The following is an 18,094-nucleotide window of genomic DNA, read 5'->3' on the forward strand; positions in this document are numbered from 1 at the left end:
ATTCTAGCCAGTTACGCCCACCACATGTCATTCTCATCGGTGACGGTTCCCTTGTGCCCTCTCCCTGTTTGGTATTTTTATCCTGGGGCGAGACACCACCTTCATCCAGAGTGGAGAGCTATCCTAGCTCCTTTCATTTCTTTTGAATCATGTAATGAAAAAACTTGAAAGGAGATATTTTATGCTAAATGTTAAAACTGTCAATGAAAGCTATGGTCCTCCTCTCTCTGACTTAGTATCTTCTATAAACCGCAGTAATCTTGCCCTTAATTCATTTAATTACTATACAAAGCTGACTTGGGTATATTGACTGTGCTTATGTGGATTTATTTCGGCGTTCTAAAAAAATAAACAAAGAGGAAGCACTCTTTTGGAAAGATAAGTGAAATTGCAATGAGTAAATTAACATTCTGTTAGAGAAATCATTGTTTCTGTCTCTCCCCTCCCCACCCCACTCCGATATTCTCTGTTCACCTCTAATCCTCTTGCTTTGCTCTATAGGAACCTGTATATGCTTCTACTTATTCTCCTGCTATACCTGCTGCCCATAAATACCTGTCTTTTGTATCTATTAATCAGGTGAGGAAAAGCCAACCCATATTAAGCCTCATTGCAATTTCCGAGCAGTAGGAAAAAACTTGTTTCATTTGGGGAAGCAACTCCTTTGCTGCATTTCAGCCTGCGTGTGTGTACGTGTGTGTGTTTGTGTGTGTGTTGAATCAGTTCTTCATATAGTCAGAGTCAGTCACACACATCACATCCTTGGCTCAGATTTTCAAGTAGACCTGGTGATATTAATTTACCTCACAGTCATGAAACTGGTTGAAGAAAAAAGTTTTCCCTTTTACTCTTTAAGCTTTATATCCTTAATTGAGTCAGGAGCCCAAGAAATACACCAGAGAGTTCCTGCCTCCAGCTCAGTGGTGATGCCATCTTGCTTAGCTCGATAAACAAGGAGGACGTGGTGGAGGCAGTGTGGAGTGTGGAAGGGACAGGGAGAAAGGTACAGGGAGAGAGAGGCCGGTGCGACATGAGCTGACTGCAGTGGCTCTATTGAAATGAGAAACCACAGGCTTCCTGAGCCCTACCTTCCATGCTCATCCTCACCGTACCCTGTCTGAACCCCACCCCCGCAGGGACACCTGGCCTGGTCTGAGGCATTCTGTTGGTGCATAATAGGTGATAATTTTTAAAGCTAGAAACAACAATGATTATTTTTTATTCCCTTTGGAATGTCCCTGGTGCCAAAAGAGCTATGAAAAGCGGTGGCATTTCCTTCTCTATGGAACCTTGCCGGGTCACTTCCCAGTCAGGGCCTCTGTCTCCCCACCAGGACTGAGACTTTATGCGGTGGCCTCTACTAACCATTTCATGGCTGCACTGTCCCTTTAGGACTAGTCGTAACAAAGCAGGTCTTTGAGTATGAGGTGCAGGATTTCAGAAAAAAAGTGAAATTGACGAGAGCGTTGCCAGGAAGAGGTGTCTCGGGGTCCTCTGTCTTCATCTTGCATCTTCACACATGGGAACCCCCATTTCTACTCCTGAAGGTGGACTTTGCCCCTCACTCTCCCTGGTTCCTTTCCTCTGAAGTTAGGAATGCTGGTCTGTGAGGGCCCAGCCCCACGCAGCTGGTCAGTGTCCACATGAAAAAGAGGCTCAAATCTGGGCAAACTTACAGTTCCATCACTAAGGGGGAACACGAGTTGTGTCTTCTAAATAAATCAACTTTATTTAGAAGGTATATTATTGAACTCCTTCAATATGGATTCTACATATATAATATACATGTCTATTTTTAATAGACTCTACTTTCTAAAGCAGTTTTAGGTTTACGGCAAAATTGAGTGGGAAGTACAGAGGTTTCCCAGATAACCCCTGACCAACCACCCTAAATGTGGCCTTTCCCACCACCAACATCCCCTACCAGAGTGGTACATTTGTTAAAATTGGTGAACCTATATTGACACATCATTATTCCCCAACGTCCATAGTTTACATTTGGGTTTATTCTTGGTGTTGTACTTTCTGTGGATTTGGACAAATGTATAATGACTTGTATCCTACATTATAGTATCATACAGAATAGTTTCACGCCCTAAAAATCTTCTGTGCACCATCTATTCACCTCTGTCTCCACCAGTGCTTGGCAACCACTGATCTTTTCAATGTCTCCATAGTTTTGTCTTTTCCAGACTGTCATACAGTTGGAATCATACAGTATGCAGCCTTTTCAGATTGGCCTCTTTCACTTAGTAACATGCACTTAAGCTTCCTCTATCTCTTTTCGTGACTTGATAGCTCATTTCTTTTTCGTGCTGAATAATATTCCTTGTCTAGATGATCCATAGTTTATTCATTTCTTTACTGAAAAGTATCTTGATTGCTCCCAAGTTTGAGCAATTATTAGTAAAGCTGTTATAAGTATCTATATACAGGTTTTTGTATAGCTGTAAGTTTTCAACTCATTTGGGCATCAGTGAGTACAATTACTGGATCATATGGTAAGAGTGTGTTTAATTTTGTAAGAAAGAGTTCTTTTTATATTTTGGGTAACAGTCCTTTATCAGATACATCTTTTGCAAATGTTTTCCCCCAGTCTGTGGCTTGTCTTTTCATTCTCTTGAAAGTTTTTCACAGAGTGGAAGTTCAGCTTATCAATTATTTATTTCATGAATCATGACTTTAGTGTTTTATCTAAAAAGTCACCACTGACCACCCAAGGCCATCTAGACTTTCTTCTATGTTTTCTCTACAAATTTTATAGTTTTGCATTTCACACTTAGGTCTATGATACATTCTGAGTTAATTTTTGAAGGGTGTAAGGTCTATATCTAGATTATTTTTTTCAGGGTGTATGTCCAGATTTTCCCTTTGCTGAAAAGACTATCTTTTCTCCACTGTGTTGCCTTTATTCCTTTGTCAAAGATTAGTTCAGTGTGTTTGCCTGGGTCTGTTTCTGGGCCCTCTAGTCTGTTCTATTGATCTTTTTGTCTGTTTCTTCACTAATACCCACCTGTCTTGACTGCTTACAGCTTTATAGTAAGTCTCAAAGTCATGTAGCGCCAGTCCCCTGACTTGTTCTTCCTCCATATTGTGTTGGCTATTTTGGATCTTTTGCTTTTCCATATAAACTTTAGAATCAGTTCATCAATATCCACAAAATAACTTTCTGGGAAATTGATTGAAATTGCACCAAATCTATGGATCAAATTAGAAAGAACTGGCATCTTAACAATATTGCATCTTCCTATCCATGAACATGGACTATCTCTCCACATATTTTTAAGTTTTAAAAAATATGTTTACCAGAGGCGATCTATATTTCATTACTTCATAGTTAAAATGTCTTAAAACGTCTATATTTTTACTTCTTGACAGTCTTCCCAGGTAAATATTTTCAATGCCAGTTATGTGGCACTAGCTTGTCAGTGTTCCCAGCAATCAGGCGACTCCTTTCTTCCAACAGTCTTGCTGTCAATGTTTAATAACACAGAGGCCCAGAGAAGAAAATAGAGCATTTAAACAGCACTCAGGCTCTATCTAAATGGACTGTGTGTCTCTTTTTTAAGTTTCATCGTACAGTTTCTTCTCCCTCATGTGCCTCAGGGCTGTACCAGAATAAGATTTCCCTTAATTCCTGTCCTTTCATTTTAGGAGCTGGTAGATGACAACAAGACCAAATTATGGTTACTTTGAGGTCTGTGTGTAGTTGAGATCTTGCTCACGTTCTGTTCAGGCCACTTGAAGCTATGTGCACTGGTGATGGAAATCACTTACGTGGGAGCAAAGCTAAATTTCATTAACAGTGCACAGAATTCTAAATGGTGATAGCATTTTTGAAAACTGAGAAGTACTTGATTTGTCACTTTATCTTGTTTCTATTACCTAACATATGTTTTTATCATTTCTTTCTATAATTTAGTTTAACTGGATGTGAATAAGATGAAAATTGTAAAGCCAGATCACAATATTTTCTACAAAGATCTTTTTTAAAGCTTTCCAGTTGTGGGAGATTTTCACCCTTAAATTTACACTAATCCTAGTAATACAAGTTAGTTCTGCTCTTCAATGTATCACTTCCCTGCATCAGAAATGTTTAGTGAGATTTGCACTATGATTTCTCAGTACAGTTGACCCGTGAACAATGAAATGCGGTGGTTAGGGACACTGACCCTCCCCACACCCCGTGCAGTTGAAAATCTGCATACAACTTTTCATTTCCCCAAAACTTAACTGCTAATAGCCTATGATTGACCAGAAGCTTTATGGGTAAAATTAATGCTCGTTTAACACATATTTTGAATGTTAAATGTATTCTTGAAATAGACTAAAGAAAATATTATGAAGAAAATCATAAGGAAGAGAAAATACATTTACAGTATTTGTTGAAAAAAATGCACACATAAGTGGACCCATGTAGTTCAATCTCCTGTCCAAGGGTCAACCATAGGTGTATAGAGGCAAACCTATCAGCAACAGTGTGGCAGCCTGAAAACATTCTTGCAGAATCCACAGCTTTGTGGATTCAAGCTGTGTTCTGCCAAGTGTCTGGCCATCCCTAAGACTTTCCTCTCTTCCCAGTTTTTCACTGCTTTCTACACACACACACACACACACACACACACGTGCCCCCCCTTCCCCATCTCTCCACACTTCGTTCATGGAATCCATATTTGAAAGAGTGAAGGACAGATGGAGTAGGGCTTCTGCTTCTATTCTGACAACTCTCTCTTACCATTCTAGTCAATACTAAAAACAGCTAAACCTGGATAAACCTGGTAAGTGGCACAATGCTTATCACAGTATGCATCATGTCCTTCTCTAAAGGAGGAGATAAAACTTAGAAGGGAAGAACAGGACCATAATGAAGTTTTAAGCTAAAATAAGAAAAGTAAATGGACAAAGATATCCATCTTACTTGTTTTCGCATTTTGAGTTCTATAATTTAATAGCAACTTGGGATAAGTTTTTATTAGATTCTCTAGTGAATAAACAAGCTATATATCTCTTACCCCATTATAGAGCCATGTAAAGTGAGATAGTAGGAATTAGTGGGTCCTAAACCAACTCCATTAAGTAGCAAAGTTAAGCTGAGACTTCTAGAGAAGAAAAAATTTTTATATGTAATGTTATCATTTAGAGAGGATTAAAAAAAAACCTTATTAACATAGATCTGGCAGATTGCTGGAAGCTTTAAATCCTAAAACAGCTGTGTCATTGCAGGACTCCTATCTGTCACGTTCTCCTAGGAGCTCTAGGGGAATCGTAGAGCTTTGGGAAATGGAATTGATGATTTGAGGATACCACTTTTCTGAGTCATTAACCACATCCCACTGCCACACCCAGGACTTTGCAGATGCATTACTGATTTCACTCAGAACCACTGATGTCTGGATCCTTGGAGAAGCAAATTTTCTTGGCACTTTATATGTTTTCTCAAAATATTTCCAGCTAAGTGCCATATTGATTTGATTAAAATTCACTCTTGAAACTTTACTTTCAAAGAAAACTTACTTTCTTTTATGAATTTTGATGAAGTCTTCCTGGCAAATCAACCTCATAGTTTATTTCATAAGGGTGTGTGATTCAGAAAGTTACTTGGGATTAGGGTCATTTCGCCAATCGTGAGTGGAAAAGTTAAGGAAAAGATTTTTGAAATTTTTTGATAACTTTGATAAAATTTTTAAACTTATAGAAAAGTGTGCCGTAATAGAAAGACCATTATTGTATATCCTTTACCAGACCCACCAATGATTGACATTTGCTCCCTCCCCAACTGCTGACTTCCCCTTTCCCCTTCGTGTGTGTGCGCGTGCGTGTGCGTGTGTGCGTATGTGTGCGTGTGCGTGTGCATGTGTGCCATTTCCTCATCAATTGAGTTTAACCAGATAGGTGAAACAGAGCAACTTTAAAAGCCTGTAAAGTTCATGGCATGAAGGCAGTCTCCCTATTTTTGTTTATTTTTACAAAGTATCATTCTGCTATTCCAGTGTTCCAAATAAATAAATGAAAAATAAAAACTCTACTAAGTTTTAAAGTTTCAATATTATCTATTGATGGCGATCTCTAACCCCAGCTAGAAATAAGGAAATAAGGAAACCTATTTCAGATAGAACAGTTATGGCCAGTTTTGGACAGTGTAGTGCTCCTTTTTTTTTTTGCCTTCTTTCATCCCATGGAATACGACAAGTTAAATTCACATCTCTGTCATTTTCCTCTCCTATTTTCTCCTTCGTACATGATTAAAACAGCGGGTCACAGAGAGTCGAGAGAACCAGATGACTATCGAAGAGAGGAAGCACCTCATCACTGTGAGAGAGGAAGCCTGGAAGACTAAAGGCAAAGGAGCAGCTAACGACTCCACCCAGTTTACGGTGGCCGGGAGAATGGTGAAGAAAGGTCAGAGTGTGTGGGTGCGCATGTGCACGCGCGTGGGTGCGCATGCTCCATCACCCATGGAGGGCGGCCTGTGACAGCGCGGTTAAAACTATCTTTTTTCGTTTTTAACTTCACTGAACTTGTATAAATGGTTTGGGGGTAGGTTTTGTGAGATATTCCTACCAAAAACCTGTTTATATATGTGGCGTCGTCTTCAATGTAAGAAGCTTAATTCCATTAGTCACATTTCAAAACTTAGCCATTTGGAAATTGAGCACAGGTTTCAAAAGCAATTGCAAATCTGCTAACAAATCTTAGTCCTTTTTATAATTGCTTTAAAATTACTTCCATTTTCTTGCCATCTAGCAATCAGTTAACCCAAATTAGCCTTTCTCAATGAAGAAAAAGTTTATCTCTTCTCCCTTGTGGGGTAATTCCTAGGCCCCTTTCCATCAAACCAGAGTTTCTGGCTTACAAAGCCTGATTTCCAGCTATTTTTTAATAGATGTCTATAAGATCTATCCAGTTACAAGGAAGTTGGATTTTCCTGCAGATGGTCATTTTCCTGCAGCTGAGCTATTGGAACTGATTTGAAGTCTGTATCCAAAGATTTATGAAACTGAGGAATCACATGGTTAGTAAAGTCTCCAGAGAGCTTTGAGCCTCCAGATCCTGTAGGAAATGGTTAAAATGCGCAGTCCCTTTGTCACCTGTGTGCACACACCTTAGTTTTCTAAGCTATTAATTTAAAAGCAAATTTCCTAACTTAGTGATAAATGTTTTCACACTCAGAGTTAACTTATCATCAGCTTTCTAGGTTTATCTGTCCCTTTTCTCAAAACCTTTCAGGATCTTCACTCATACATAGTGCTTATCTCATTGTAGCCTTGTCATAAATATTGGGGAACCCCCTGAATTGAGATAAACTCAAATCTTGGAGGAAGAATCCTCTGTAACAAATTCTTAATTCATCTTGGAATTGTCAGAAGATAACAGCAGACCATTTACTCTCAGAATGAGGTAGCATTTGAGTATGTTCTTCACCAAATCACAGAACTATCCAATCATGTTAACCTACTTCAACATGAGCCCGATCTCTGTATTAACAGTGGCAGGCCCTTAAAGCCCACCTCAATTAAGAAGGACTCAAGCCGAGAACTTGGACCAGAGTTCAGATCTTCCAACCTCTAGCCTGGACTTTTAACCTGATAACTTTTCATTTTGGTTTCTTTTTTCCTCTTCCATCTTGAAATCACAGTTGAATTGTAAGCAGTCCCTTACTTACCAAATCCCACTGCCCTCATCCACAGCAGTGTCAGAGGAAGAAGATTAGCTGTTATGCAGGTTTGGAGAGCAAGATTCAAGAATTTCCTGTCTCTTAGTGCAGGGGTCCCCAACTACCAGGCAGCGGACCAGTACCAGCCCATGGCCTCTTAGGAACTGGGCTGCACAGCAGGAACTGAGTGATGGGCCAGCGAGCAAAGCTTCATCTGTATTTGCAGCCGCTCCCCAGCGCTAGCATCGCAGCCTCAGCTGCACCTCAGACGGTCAGGCATTAGATTCTCCTAGGAGCACCGGTCCCTGGTGCCAAAAAGGTTGGGAACCGCTGCCTTAATGGATGAGTTTGCTTTTACATTTTCCTGAATAAATCAGGAATCTTTATTTAACAGATGATATATGACTTGCTCAGAAAATAATTTTCTTATACTTTTCATCTAGTGAAAAAACTGCACCCTAATTTTCTGATATTTGTTACCATGTACACTGGCGTCTTTTTCACTTGCATGATGAGATCTTTTTGATTTGCCGTAATTTGGCATCCAGTTTACAGTCACCACAGATTAAAACAGCCCCCTACACTACAGCCACAAAGACATCCCATCTCACTGGTTATAATGGCACATTTCGCAGCTGCAAGTTGTACTGGGGAATTGCCAAGAGGCATTATGTACCCTGGTTTTCATTCTCTCACCCCAGAAAACTCTACTCTCCCTTAGCCTCATTAAGATTTTCTCCCATTTTGGCATTCCCAGAGTCTCTGTAACAATTAGTACTCCACAAGGTTTCTGTGGTATTCTAGTACTTCCCCTGGAAGAAAAATACTAAAAGTATGCCTTCGAATAGGAGGGATGAGAAGATATTCCCAAAAAGAGTGGGTGACTAGTTATTGCATGTAGGATTCATTGAAAACAGGTATGGGGAGAACTTCGTTTTGTTTTAACGTCGTGTAATTTAAATCTACATGCCCTCTTCCTTATCTCAAGCTGAGAAAGAGAAGGCCCACCTCCAGGAGCTCTCCTGCATGCTGCTGCCTGATGGGCAGCAGGGGGTGCCCTGACAGTACGGAGGACCAAGTTTCCTGGTTGCCTTCTGAGTCGGGCCTGTTTATAAGCTTCAGAGTGAATGACCTCTGTGCTAATAAACGTTTCCATGTCTCTTATGCATCCTTATAGTAGGAAACAGTCTACTGCCCCAGGCTGTGATACCAAATTTTACCTATCTTTATTTTCTTCCCAGAAAGTTTACTTTCTCACTGATATAAACCCTTTGCAGGTCTGGTAACTGAAATAAATTTTGAAAATTTTATTGACTTCATCACCAAATATATGTACATATTGAGAAGTACTTCTAGAACATCACCTAAAACTTAAGTTTTAAACTATATTTTAGTATTTTTCCTTAAAATTCTTATGCTTTAATAATACATCCTCCACTTCACAGAAAGAAGGGCTTATAAGAGATAGTGGTTTACATCTTCTACAGATGTTCTTTGATGGGTGCTTAAAGTGACAGTGTCACCTGAGGATTTCACATTCATTACAAATGGATACAAAGAACATTAATATCTCGTTTAGTTTTTTGTAAATGCACTAATTACTTCTCATTCTAATCCCACCTACTTAGGTTAGGACAAAAATACTCATCTTTATTTTAATTAAGTTTTCTTCTTCCATCCAGTTACCTTCTTTATGCTGTAATTCCTTTCCTTCCCTTTCGTATGTCCCTTACCATTTCTCTCTTTAAAATTTCTCCACCCTGCTTCTTGATAAACAAATGTGAAAGCAAATTGCTGGTTCCCAGCCACACCTGAAATGGATACGTCCTTCCTACAATCAAAAATCAATTTAAACATATATTCTTCTGTGTCTTTCTTCTAAAAGGCTAGCACTCCTTGAGTGATTGCTCTCCTCTGAATGATGCACCCAATAGCAAGACTATCTCTACTCACCTCAGCCTGGAGGGAAACTCCAGTTCTGGGGGCCACTTGCCAGCCAGTGTGACACAGCCCCTTCTCCACTTCCTCTGTGGGAAACAGTGCAAATAGGCTTTCTCTTCAACTAAGTCCACCACCCCCAAGGGCCTTCAGAACTCACAACTGCATTCGTTCAAGTACATCCTGTTACCTGTTGTGCTTTCTTTTTCTTTTTACGGACATCTTTTCTCAAATGTCCTCATTGTTCATTTTGGAATGGCAGCTTATCAGCTAGCACAGTCCTTGGAAACTATCAAATTCTATCTACATTTGCAGTTACCCTACATAGTCATAGTACTTGCCAAATGTATGTGTGTGTGCATGCATGCGTGTGTATAAATTCTGTAAAGTTGTAAAATCCGCACTGGGGCTAAAAGAGATCCAGCAGTGTCTGGGGATTTCCAGAAATGATCCTGAGATACCAAGTAGCTCTCTGGTTTATTCCGCAGGTTTGGCGTCACCCACTGCCATAACTCCAGTAGCATCCCCTATTTGCAGTAAAACAAGAGGAACAACACCAGTTTCTAAACCCCTGGAAGGTAAGTCACCAAGGTGCCTGACATGCCAGTGGCTCTATGACCGGAAGAGTTCTTAGAGGCACTCACTCACTGATGCTTTCTTCTTGCCTAGATATCGAAGCCAGACCAGACATGCAGTTGGAATCGGACCTGAAGTTGGATAGGCTGGAAACCTTTCTAAGAAGGCTGAATAACAAAGGTGCATGCTAGAAGCCAGAGGGATACTTTGGTTTATATGCTTACAGCACAGTGTGATTTGTATTTCAGTGAATAGCTAAGGAAACCTAAAAAGAATCTGCTCCTCTCTCAAAATCTCTAAACCCCAACTGTGATGGCTTTTCTCAGCTAAACTGTGCCCTTTCTATATAACTGCCCTGAATCATACTATAAGCGTTATCTTTGTCATCTTTTTAAAAATGAAGTTGTTGGTCAAGTCTGATCGTATTGCCAAGCTTTGATTCACTTGATAATGTACTAAACTGGGGACCCCCAATAACAGTTGTTTCTAAGTCTGAATCCTTGGGATGTAATCCAATCAGGATCATGATTTCAATTTGCTTTTAACACTGAAAGCAGACTATTACACTTCTACAAAATCAGCATGCTCTTGGGCCTGATGAACTTTAAATTATATGTGTCGATTTCCAATAAAGTAGCAGCTGATATATTTATGTTATAATCACAAATGATTTCTAAAAGAAAATTCTGTTAAATAATTTTTAAAATAAATATTTCAATATAAAATAAAATAATAATATGCAGCAATAAATAGCCTCATCTCTTAATAAAAATGTCCAGTACTTGAAACTCATCAAAATACTAAGCTTCGGGAGTCTCCTTTGACAGTGATCCCTAATAGGCTAGAAATAATACAGCCTTTTAAAACCAGAAACAAAAGTATAATAGAATAACTAACCTAGCAAGGCAAGGATGCACACAATTCAAAGTTTGTTACATATATATGTAACAGTGATCTAGCCAGGGGTCTAATCCAGTTCTCTACCTACTATTGTAAATAAAGTTTTATTGGAACATGGTTATGCCTATTTTAAATATTATCAATATTCACTTTTGCACTACAACAGAGTTGAGTAGTTATAACACAGGCCATATAGCCTCCATTGCAAAGCCTGAAATATTTACTATGTGGCCCTTTGCAGAAAAAGAACTTGCCAACCCCTGATCTAGAATGAGGCTGAAGCTGGTTCTGCCTCCTGTAGCAAAAGGAACAAGTTCAGAAATGCTTACTGGGTTTGCGTGCAGCAAGGCCGTCCTCCCTCTCTCCTCCCATGTCATGGCACAAGCTATATTCAGACAAGAAGTATTTTCATGAAAAGTCAAGGAAGGCCTAGGAAGCATCACAGGACCCTGGATGTCACTAATATGTTTTTGCCACTCCTAGAACTTAGGGGGAAAATAATTTTTAAAATACTGTGAGGTACAATTGGAGTAATATTTTTACACAAACTTATGGCCTTTATTTGCTTGTTTGTTGGTAGTTGGTGGGATGCAAGAAACTGTACTCACCGTCACTGGCAAATCAGTTAAGGAGGTGATGAAGCTGGACGATGACGAAACCTTTGCCAAATTTTACCGCAGTATGGACTATACTGTGCCAAGGAGCCCTGTGGAGCTGGATGAAGACTTCGATGTTATCTTTGATCCTTATGCTCCCAAGTGAGTTATTGCAATTTCTATCTTGTACACAGTGAGAACATATTCCTTCATCAGACATCACCCCGTACTTTTATTAGGATCTTCTTCACTGTGATAGAACTTTATTATAACCAAATTATCACAGTAGTCCCCTTTATCCACAGAGTATAAGTTCTAAGACCCCCAGTGGATGCCTAAAACCATGCATAGTACTGAACCCTGTGCATTCTGTGTTTTTTCCTATACATACAGACCTTTTCATTTAAAGGAAGTGCTTTACGGCTTCTCTCTGGCATATCCAAATAGCTGCTCTGCACTTTGGGGCCATCAAGTAAAATAGGGTGACTTGAACACGAGCACTGTGATCCAATCACAGTCGCTCTGATAACCAAAATGGCTACCGACTAACGGGCAGGGAGCATATACAGCACGGAGACACTGGACAAAGGGATGATTCAGGTCCTGGCAGGACAGAACGGGACAGCAGGAAATTTCATCACGCTACTCAGAATGGTGCACATTTAAAACTTATAAATCGTTTATTTCTGGAAACTTCCATTTAATAGTTCTGGGCCGTGGTTGACTGTGGGTAACTGAAACCATAGAAAGTGAAACCATGGATTAGGAGGACTACTGTATATTCTGAGCCAGACGAATAGTGCTGCGGGGTAGATGAAGCACGCAAACCCAAAACAGACGCACATTCAAGCAGAAAGTCTTGCACACACAGCATTGGGAAATAAAACTGTGAAGACCATTGCTTCTGTCAGAGACCCGCAGATAAACCAGGAGTGGGTGATATCACAGACGGGGGCTGCAGCTCCGCATGTGCCACACACGTTTGCCCTGTTCCTAAAACTGCCACTGGGTTTTTCACATAACTCCAACATTGTTTTGCAGATTTTCAGACTAACATCATTTAGCAGAGATTTCTATGCCTTTCTTTCATTTGATGTGTTTGACATATTGAATCCTTACTCATGGCTTTCAAAAATATTTGGGTCACATGGGCTCAGGTTAATACAACTAACCAGAAAATGAATAAAACATGTTACATAACTTAGAATAACTTGTAAAATCTGTAGATCTGAGGGTTTTCTCAGTGATGTCCCAGCATCTCTCTTCACATAGGAATATGACTAATCCACCCAAGAAAAATGATTATGGTATTAAAATGCCTTCAGTGGCAGAAAGAAATCCAAGTCAAAATGACATTAGCCAAAGAAAGGCGAGGGGGATTTGCAGGCTCCCTCACTGATGAGTGTAGGCATGAACTCAGGGTCTGCAGGCTCAGAAGAAGGTGGTCTCTCTGTGTTGCCTGTTCTCCTTTGGGCTGGCTTCACTCTCAGGCTGTCGCCGTCTTGGGGAATGGCCACCCCTAGCTCTGGACTTTTAGCTACCTACTTGGCCACTCCAGCCCAGGCAGGTTCTCTTCCCTGGGAGTCCAGCAGATGTCCCAGGCTTGATTTTGGGGGGCCTGGGTCCATTCCTAAAGCAATCATTGTGGCCAAGGGGTGGAAGATGCTGATTGGCCAGGGCTGGTCTCTGGATCCAGCCCTGAGCCCGAGTGAGGGGCGGGGAATGGATTGAGGTTGGTCTCACAAACGAGAGGCAAGCTGCTCGTACCAGAAGCGGGGAGAATAGTATGCAGGGCAGGCTAAACCCACAGCTATCGATCATATTTATCTATTTCCCTATGAGTGACATAGTCTCTTCCGGAAGTCTGTATAGTTATCATAAATTGTTCCTTAAGCCACTCCTGATACCTTTTTTGCATCTTTCAATGTGTTTAGTTTTTTGTGTTTAGTTTTTTTTTTTCCAATCCACTACCTTAAAAAATAAACAGTTTGCCATTTCCCATATTTAAATAATATTTGGGGTATTTGCATATATAGTTATTCAGCCATTTCTCAATCTTCTCCCAACCCAAATGCCATTGTTTAAATCATTATATATAATTTAAATATATACATATGTTTACACACACACATACATGGGACAATATTATATATTAAGAAGATTCGCAGGCACAGAAACCAGTGAAGTTGGAGGTTGGGGGTGGTAACTGGAATCGTGTGACTGGGCTCCTCCACCTCCCCACATCTGGTCTCCTGCTCCAGTGAATTGTGTGAGTGTAAGACAGTCATAGTTGGTTTTGTGGGCCTATTTTATTTGCATATATTCTCCAAATAGTGGTTATTTTTCAGAAGGGGGCAATGGGTTGAGAGGAAGCTAGTTAATGGGGGGAGTTGGTGAGGGAACTGAAAAATTGTCATGTAAAGAGGAAGTTTAGTCTAGAAAAGAGATTAAATGGAGAAGCAATGGCATCTAGAAATTCCTGAAGGGCTTGCGATTGACAGAAGACGTAGATGTGTGTATTATTCCGACGGGGAGACTTAGGACTGGGGCATGGGTGTGCTGAGGTTAAGGAAGAACTTTCTACCCTTCAAAGCTGCCTAGTGGTGGGATGAGCTGCCCGTCAGGCACGAGTGCTCCTCAGGCAGAGATCATAGGGCTGAGTGAGCCAAAGACTTCCGTGATTGGCTGGGCTCCTGAACTAAATGACTCTGTCCTTAAATCTCCTCCCTTCCATCCCCAAGAATCTGTGACTCCATGACAGGGGAGTGGTGGGCCAGAGGAGGAGTCATAAGATGTATAACAAAATTGGGAAATAAAACTGTGGAGCCCATTACTTCAGGTCAGAGACTCGCAAATCAACCCGGAGTGGGCGATATCACAGACGGGGGCTGCCGCTCTGCTTCGCTCCTCAGGTTGACGTCTTCGGTGGCTGAGCACAAGCGTGCAGTTAGGCCCAAGCGCCGGGTTCAAGCTTCCAAAAACCCCCTGAAAATGCTGGCGGCAAGAGAAGATCTCCTTCAGGAATACACTGAGCAGAGACTGAACGTTGCCTTCATGGAGTCCAAGCGAATGAAAGTGGAAAAGAGTGAGTTTTTGGAAGCACCACACTGCTTCTGTGCCTGGGAACTGGCGATATGGTTACTTTAATCGTCTCTTTTTTTCTGCCTTACAAAGGCTGGTAATAGTACTCATAAGACACCCATTAAATAAAAATGAGTAAGTTTGCGCGTGCGCACACAAGCGCGCGCAAACACACACACACACACACACACACACACACACACACGTGCACCTGCAGGAAATCTGCCTGGGATTTAAAGGCAGTTCACAGAAATTCTTACAGTGTTGAATTCACTTGGTGAATTCAAATTATTGTTTTTCTTCAGTTTTCTTTTAAGAGTTTGGAGCAGGATGTTTCTGGGCTTTGTAATTCAACCCATTTTCAGCTCTGTCGGGCCCAAACACAATAATTCTCCACTTAATCTTATTCAAGAGAAAATCATTAGATCTCTCATGGAAAAATGTCCCAAATCACTACTTTGCCTAATCCTAGTTTTTTTGTATTATTAATTGGTTTATAATGCATGAACCAATGCTTTGCAAATGTCTTTGGTGGGACCCTCAGGCTCCTAGAAGTTGGGACGCGGGTTGAGTGGAATGGGGGGACTTGGGGTGGGGGCAGTGGAGGGAGAGTGGGGAGGTAGGCTTCCCACTCTGTCTCACTTTAGACTAAGTTGCTCTGCTTTTATCTGCCAGTAATGTGGGGTTTCGTAGTTCTGAAACAGTTTCCTTGGAGGAGATAATGGCATATATAATCTTGCTGTTCTGAATATTCTTCCTATAATTTTTATTTTACTGTAGCACTCATAAACCTATTTGCCAAACTTTTCCTTAAAAATTAGTATTTAAATAAAGTAGTTGAGTCTTTTCATTGTAACTGGTTTACTAAGAAAGTATATTTCCAAATCACTATGCCATATGAATTGTCAAGGTGTGTTATATCCCTTCAATATGAGAACTTAATCCCAGCAAAATGATTTATTGAATTTCTCTCTAGCATATACATTTTTTTTTTTGTAACAACGTGCTGGAGAAATAAAGGTTTATTGGCACAAGTTTTAGGTACTTTACCTCTGCTTTTAGGGGGTGCAAAGGATGGCTTTGTGGTGACTGGCACATATACACTTGTTGGCCCACACTGAAAACTCAACATTTTATTAGTATACTATTAAGTCTGAGAGCAAAGGACCTCAGGAGATCAGCTATTTAATCATTTTGCCTCCAGAAAAAGATTAGAACTCAACCATCTCTTATAGAATGCCCACTTTTCTACTTTGGGTAGAAAATAAAGACTTTTGATGAAAGATATCTAACAGGGTTTTTTGGGAATGCATTTTCAACATCTAAACATTGTAAGGAACGATAACAGCTTTCACTGAAATTGCAATAAATGAGTCCAGCTTCTGATTTTATACTAAAGTAGCTGTACCACATCGTCGCACAATTTTTGTCTCTACATGGCGAGGCGTGACACTTGTCAACAGTCGGTTTATATTTTCAGTACAGTGTTCAATTCTTAATATAGTGGTTAAGCATTAAACTGTATAGTTAATCAAACTTGAGTTCTCACCCCCCCTACCCCCACCCCCACCCCACAGGATGAACTTTAGAAGAAAAAAATAGTCCGAGAATAATTTCTGATTGTGTCGATCATTTCACCTGAGCGTGTTGCTTCCCCCTGCATTGTGTTTCCTTCTTCAACCCCCCCAGTGTCCTCCAATTCCAACTTCTCAGAGGTCACTCTGGCAGGTTTAGCCAGTAAGGAAAACTTCAGCAACGTCAGTCTGCGGAGCGTCAACCTGACAGAACAGAATTCTAACAACAGCGCGGTGCCCTACAAGAAGCTGATGTTGCTGCAGATTAAAGGTATGTGAGAGCAGCAGAGAGGAGCCACACGTGGACCAGGGGTTTCAGTCTGGAGACATCAGGGGTCGTGATTGCTTGTAATCGTCTGTTGGAAGAAGTGAACACACGCTTCGCGAGAACCTGCTAGGGGCCAGGCACTGAGCTACCTCCTCACACGCAAGCTTCACAAAATCCCTGAGGTATTGTACCCACTGAGGCCAGAGGGGTTAGTACGTGCCTGCGGTCACAGCAGCTGTTGAGAGGCAGAGCTGATTTGAACCCAGGTCTCTCCATTCCTGAGGTGGCTGCCTCCCCGTGGGCCCTGCCATATATTGTCATGCAGTTACCACATGCCCCCTCAGTCATCATGGTGGTTCTCTCCACGCAGTTGTCCTCGCTGAGGTAAACAGAGAGAGGCACATTCTTGGAGAAGAAACACAGAGTAAGCAGAGGCAAATGAATTCCACGCCAACACCCTTTCTGTCCACGACAATGGAGACTTAGCTCTGGGCTGTGAGGATAGACTTCGCTGCCTCCAAGAGGCAACTGCTGTAGACTAATCACCAGGAGAAGGATGGAGGAAGTAGCCTCTCCATCTGCGAGGGTTTCCAGTGTGTTTCTGCATAACCACTGTCCTGAGTGTACTTAAAAGACTGGTGACCAGCATGAATAACCAACCTCTATTCCTGGTTCTAATCCAGACACTAGACTATCGGTGTGATTGTGGAAAGGTTTAAATCAACAGTCACTTAGGGGGTGTTGATGGCAACACAAGGCTGGCCTCCAGGCTGATTCCCCTCTCCTGTGGGTTAGAGTGGAAACTCACGTGGAAGCAGATGCATTACGATGGTGCGCCCCGCCTATGGCGAGCTGTCATAAATGTCGGGGCGGGCTGAGCGGAGGGAAGGCGAGGAGAGTGGAAAGGAGGGGAAGTGGGCATGCGTGCTCCTTCCTGGAGCGGGGAACTCAGCTACTCCATACACGTGCGCTGATAGTGGTCCTAAAGCATGGCGACATTTGGGAAAGCACTAAAGTAAAAGTAATGCGTGATGCTGTCATTCGAAAACCTCCTCTGCCGCTCTGGTCGTGGGAACTGGGATTAGTAGGCGAGACTCTTGAGAACTGAAAGGGATGCTTCAGATGGGGGCGCTTCCTGGGCCTTTCTGGGGAGATGGTGACTCTTTGTCTCGTGTTCAGGAAGAAGACACGTGCAGACGAGACTGGTTGAGCCTCGAGCTTCATCACTCAACAGCGGGGACTGCTTCCTCCTGCTCTCCCCCCATTACTGTTTCCTGTGGGTAGGAGAGTTTGCAAATGTCATAGAAAAGGCGAAGGTTGGTACCTGAAATATAACAATAGTTTAGTTAAGCATCTCGTTTATACACCAATCGAATGTTCTCCTAGTCACTGGATAGTTACAAAGCTTGTCAATGTGCGATGTTTCATTCGAGCGAGAAGGGGTAGAGAGCGGTTATTTTCCTGAATGTCTCTCAAACAATCTTTTATTAGGTGCTTAAGTGGAATG

The 18,094-nt window shown here is 41.4% G+C and overlaps 1 protein-coding gene across 12 annotated transcripts in view; it reads left to right on the forward strand.

The window, feature by feature from the left end:
* Positions 1–18,094, forward strand: part of SVIL (supervillin) — a 204,723-nt gene that overhangs the window by 163,641 nt on the left and 22,988 nt on the right. For all 12 annotated transcript variants that reach the window (XM_039839717.1, XM_039839718.1, XM_039839716.1 and 9 more), the window contains 7 exons: positions 6,252–6,399; positions 10,081–10,170; positions 10,262–10,348; positions 11,649–11,826; positions 14,577–14,749; positions 16,435–16,590; positions 17,767–17,903. In XM_039839717.1, coding sequence (XP_039695651.1) covers positions 6,252–6,399; positions 10,081–10,170; positions 10,262–10,348; positions 11,649–11,826; positions 14,577–14,749; positions 16,435–16,590; positions 17,767–17,903 — 969 coding nt within the window. The remainder of the gene's footprint in view (positions 1–6,251; positions 6,400–10,080; positions 10,171–10,261; positions 10,349–11,648; positions 11,827–14,576; positions 14,750–16,434; positions 16,591–17,766; positions 17,904–18,094) is intronic.

The sequence above is a fragment of the Pteropus medius genome, unplaced genomic scaffold, assembly GCF_902729225.1.
Source record: "Pteropus medius unplaced genomic scaffold, Ma_sr-lr_union100, whole genome shotgun sequence".
Lineage (NCBI taxonomy): Eukaryota > Metazoa > Chordata > Mammalia > Chiroptera > Pteropodidae > Pteropus > Pteropus medius.